Below are 5,594 nucleotides of genomic sequence, written 5' to 3'. Positions count from 1 at the left end.
ATGTTATTATGATCATGTGAGTTATGTAGTGCATAGTGTAAATTCAGCAAAAGTATGCAATCTTGTATCGGTGCATCGTGTGGTGATTGATATGGTGTTTATATGCTGGAAGCAGGCCTGACAAAGAATTTTGGATGTTGAAACTAGGCTCTAAGGCTCATTTGCCTAAATAAAAGAGGATATCTTCAGATTTGATCGCACAGGTAGGTGCACGAGGTGTTAAACAGTGATTTTGGACAACTCCAGTGCAGTTCTTAACACGTTCGAGGATGAACGTATGTTTAAGTGGGAGAGAATGTAACGACCCGATTGGTCTTTTTGAGATCTAGCGTGTCGTTCAACAGTTTGAGGCTATGAGCAGCTTCACTTCAGGTATTATGACTTGTACGCGTGGCCGGAATTGAATTTCAGGAAGTTTGGAATTGATTTGGAACGAAAATTCTCATTTTAGAAGCTTTAAGTTGAAAGAATTGAGTAAGGTTTGATTTATGAGTTAACGACCTCAGAATTGGGATTTGAAGATGCCAACAGGTTCGTATGATGATATCGGACTTGGACGTATGTCCAGATCGGGTTTTGGATGACCCAAGAGTGTTTCGACACCTATTGTGGAAGTTAACATTTTGGAAGAATTTTATAAATCTGGGTTGAAGCGCATTTCAGTGTTATCGATGTCCGTTTGGGATTGTATGGTGATTCTGGTATTGGGAGCACGATCGGAAGTGGATTCGGAGGTCCGTAAGTCATTTTGGAGTCATTTGGCTAAAATTAGAAATTTGAAGGTTTTTGAGAAGTTTGACCAGGAGTGGAATTTTCGATATCGGGGTCGGAATCTGATTCCGAAAGTTTGAGTAGATCTGTAACGTTGAATGTGACTTGTGTGCAAAATTTAAAGTCAATCGGACGTGATTTGATAGGTTTTGGCATCGAATGTAGAAGTTTGAAGTTCTAAAGTTCATTAAGCTTGAATCGGGGTGCGATTCATGATTTCGATATTGTTTGATGTGATTTAAGGCCTCGAGCAGGTCCGTGTTATGTTATGGGACTGGTTTGTGTGATTGGACGGGGGCCCGGGTGTGTTTCGGGGTGGTTTCGGATCATTTCGGGCTATTTTGCTATAGCTAATGCTGGTGTTTGGTGTTGTTCTTCGCGTTCGCGAAGAAGGATTTGGCTTCAGGGATTTTGTTCTTCGTGTTAGCGAAGGAATTCTCGCGTTCGCGAAGAAGAAAATCTCTGTTACGTAGGTCTGGTTTTGGAGGCTCATATCTCACAATCTATAAGGAATTCTGAGATGATTCAAAATTGAAAGTTGTATCCCTTTGTATCTAGTTTTCAGAAAGGTAAACCATTTACCATTCGGATTTGTATACAAAAAGTTATGGCTGGTACACTACAGGCTGTCGGGGAAGATGAAGAAGAAATTTGTATTGTGCAGAGCTGACTTTGGAAGCTTATACCCTAAAATCTATAAGGAATTAGGATATGACCAAAACATGAAAGTTGTAGATCTTGGTGTCTATTTTTTAAAACATTAAACCATTTGTTATTTGGAATTTTATACAAAACGTTATAGTTATTATACTAGAGGCTGTCTGAAAAGAGTTTGGAAATGACTTTTGGGAATTTTGTTCATTGCGAACATGAAGAAGGATCGCCTGGGCAGTGTATAAGTTTGCAAAAATGGGTTTGCCTCATTTCATCTCATTTCCTCCATGGGAGCCGACCTAAGAGCGATTTTGGAGCTTCATCTTCATCATCCATGTCAAGGTAAGTGATTCCCACATATTGCAAGTTAAATACTTGGATTATATATATATTTTAACATAGAAATTCATGAAAAAGATGGGAGGCCGGCGAACGTGAAGATGGGGTTGTCTGGCAGTGTATAAGTTTGCAAAAATGGGTTTGACTATATATATATATATATATATATATATATATATATATATATATATATATATATATATATATATATATATATATATATATATATATATATATATATATATATATATATATATATATATATATATATATATATATATATATATATATATATATATATATATATATATATATATATATATATATATATATATATATATATATATATATATATATATATATATATATATATATATAAAAACTTGGGGTTTTGGTGGAAAACCTAGAAATTGGTATTTTTGAAATTTAACCACGAATTTGGGAATGAAATTGAGAGTAAATTATATATTTGAGCTCGTGAGGTTATGAGTAAAGTTTATCTTCGAAACATTTCGAAATTCGGGCACGTGGGCCCGGGGACGATTTTGTCAACTTTTCGATCGAGGTTAGAAATTGTTATAAATTGGATTATTATGAGTAATTAAGCATATATTACTGGATTTCATAATTATTGGCTAGTTTTGGAGTGTTGTGCATTGATTTGAGTCTTCAGAAGGGCGTGGAATGCCGGTTATGGAACTTCGGAGTGAGGTGAGTCTCCTTTCTAATCTTATAAGAGGGAATTGTCCCCATAGGTGAATTAATTAGTTATATGCTTCTATTTGTGGGGGCTACGTACGCACGAGGTGACAAGAGTCCATGCATAGCTACTATTATGCTTAAGTCCGGGTAGTCTAGGACCCAAAAACATGCTTTACTTGAAATAATTGTAACTTTATTGACAATTTAAAATGCTTTAATCGTATCGAAGTGGTAAATAATTTCTAAAAAAGTTAAACTTCGTTTTCTTGACTTGTAAAAGAGAAATTGACACCTCCTTGAATAATTGTTTCCCTGATGAGGTCTTGATTGACTCTTTGAATGTGTACCTGCGTCGCATGTATGATTCGCGAGCGGGGTGATTGTTTATTTATATTTGAATGCGTCGCATGTATGATTCGCGAGCGGGGTAATAGATGCATCTATGGTTCGCGCCATTCAACCCTCTGGCAGTGCATAGTTTAAATATTTGTTGGATCGGGCCGTATGACCTCGACATGATTTGTGTATGCTTGTATTGCTTGCCTTGAGATTCATAGATGGTGATATTTGTTCTCCCTGGCCTTTTGGGTCGTGACAATATGGTTTTGATCTAGTGGTAAGAGAGCAATGTATAATGTGTGGGTTAGGTGCACATCATGCAATATTGAACTCTTCCATGTACAAAAGTATGTGAAAATGGTAAAAGGGTTGAGCATATTATCCATCGTATTTTGAACCTTATGTATGCTTATCTTGGGGATTTCTTAGTTAAAAAAGATAAGACAAAAAAGAACTTATTTTCTGATGTGTGGATTAATCAAATGTGATAAAAAGGAATAGCTAATTTAGAGAATCTGAATTGAAATTAAAAAGTAAAATAGTGAAAAATATGAAAAAGACTACATAAAGAAGAAGAAAAATAGGATTAATGAGAAGGAAAATATATTATTTAATTTAGTGAGAGAAAATTTTTATCCTCTTAGCTCATTCAATCCACATCTATCAATTTTTTTTTAAAAAAATAAAAATTTCAAATATTTTATCAATAATTGTATCAATATAAATTACATATATTTATTACTCATATAATGATATAGTAGTAAGGAAAGTGCCCTTAAACCCTAAAGCCTCTTCAGCCGAAGTTCACTTGCGTAGCAGAGAGCTCCAACAATGGCAGAAAATCAATCCATAGCAAGAACTTTCCCGGTGAAGCCCAAATTAAAACCCACTTCAGCAAATTCCACTACCCCAACCCCTGAATCCAAGTATTGGAGATCATTCAAAACCCCTAAAGACCTTCAATCCCAAACCCTAGTTTCTGCAATCACCTCCCTATCAGTTTCCCCGATATCCCCTCACGATTTCGCCGCCACACATTCTGCCACTGTTTCCATTTTCTCCGGCCAAACTCTCGAACCCAAAACCACCATATCCTCCGCCTTCAAAGACACAGTCACCTCCGCTTCATTCCGTTCCGATGGATGTCTCATCGCCGCCGGTGACCTTTCAGGCGCCGTTCAGGTTCTTGACCTTAAATCCCGTGTCCCTCTCCGTCGTCTTCGCGGCCATACCCGACCCGTTCGTGTTGTCCGTTACCCACGCGCCGATAAGCTCCACCTGCTCTCCGGTGGTGATGATGCTGTTGTTAAGTACTGGGATATTACTACTGAGTCCAAAATTTACGATCTTTTGGGGCATAAGGATTATGTGAGGTGTGGCGATGCTTCACCGGTTAGTGATGATATGTTTGTTTCGGGTTCTTATGATCATACGGTGAAAGTTTGGGATGTTAGGGTTTTGAATTCGGGTTCTGTGATGGAGTTTGATCATGGGAAGCCTGTTGAGGATGTGATTTACTTGCCATCCGGTGGGTTAGTTGCTACTGCTGGTGCGAATTCTGTGAAGATTTGGGATGTTCTTGGAGGTGGGAAGTTGTTATATACAATGGAGAGTCATAACAAGACTGTTACTTCGATTTGTGTTGGTAAAATTGGGAAGGAGAGTGGCGAGGAGGCCCAGCAGTATCGGATTTTGAGTGTGTCTTTGGATGGATATATGAAGGTTTTTGATTATGCTAAGTTCAGGATTACTCATTCGATGAGGTTTCCTAATCCTTTAATGTCTGTTGGGTTTTCCCCGGATTGTTCTACGAGGGTGATTGGGGCGTCGAATGGGACAATGTATATTGGTAGGAGAAAGGTGAAGGATAGTGAAAGTTTGGAACTTGGGGGTTTTGGGGGTGGATTTGCTCCGCTGGAGGAGCCTCAGAGGCGGGTGTTGAGGCCATCTTATTTCAGGTATTTTCAGCGGGGGCAGAATGAGAAGCCATCCGAATGGGATTACTTGATTAAGAAACCTAAGAAGATTAAGGTGGCGGAACATGATAAGTTGTTGAAGAAATTTATGCATAAGGAGGCTTTGGTAGCTGCTTTGAGTGGGAAGAACCCGGAAAATGTGGTTGCTGTGATGGAGGAATTGGTTGCTCGGAAGAAGTTGTTGCGATGTGTGTCAAACTTGGAAACTGAGGAACTTGGTTTGCTTCTGAGGTTTCTGCAGAGGTACTCCACCATGCTTAGATTTTCAAGGTTTTTGATGGGCTTGACAAAGAAAGTAATTGAGATGCGAACTGAAGATATTAAGTTTTCAGATGAACTGAGAGGTCACATTAGGAATCTTAAACGAGACGTTGAGGAGGAAATAAGAGTACAACAGACATTGCAACAGATACAGGGAATTGTATGTCCTCTGCTCAAGATTGCTGCAAGGAGATGATAATTTGCTTATTGTTGCCTGTCGACTATCTGGCTCAACGTTTTGCCCTTTTTACTGCTAGGATTTCCTTCAACTGAGTGACTACAAAAAATTTTGCCATCACATTGTAGTATTCCTTCAAGAAATTTTGTTTCTTTTATATGGGATTGTCCTTTTACCCATGAAGAATACATGCAGGTCACAGCTTAGGTACAACACTAGTTGAAGGTGGATAAAGCCAAAAAGTCCTGTGGAAGTGGAAGAAATCATTGATAATGTCAAGCTCTTATTGCTTGGACCTCATTTATTCTGCCTAAGATTACCTTTTGTTACACTTCGAGGCCATTGATACCCTTTACTTTTTGACAATGTTTTAA

At 38.1% G+C, this 5,594-nt stretch overlaps 1 protein-coding gene across 1 annotated transcript; it reads left to right on the top strand.

Annotated features, from left to right (window-relative positions):
- The first annotated feature begins 3,557 nt into the window (after window positions 1–3,557).
- LOC107761795 (protein SLOW WALKER 1) lies at window positions 3,558–5,594 on the top strand. Its single transcript, XM_016580075.2, has one exon. It carries the CDS (start codon window positions 3,637–3,639, stop codon window positions 5,236–5,238), a length of 1,602 nt encoding a protein of 533 aa, XP_016435561.1. The 5' UTR covers window positions 3,558–3,636; the 3' UTR covers window positions 5,239–5,594.

This window comes from Nicotiana tabacum, chromosome 16, assembly GCF_000715075.1.
Source record: "Nicotiana tabacum cultivar K326 chromosome 16, ASM71507v2, whole genome shotgun sequence".
NCBI classification, from domain to species: Eukaryota; Viridiplantae; Streptophyta; class Magnoliopsida; order Solanales; family Solanaceae; genus Nicotiana; species Nicotiana tabacum.
The sequence above is the reverse complement of the archived record's forward strand: the minus strand, read 5'-3'. Positions and strand labels throughout refer to the sequence as shown.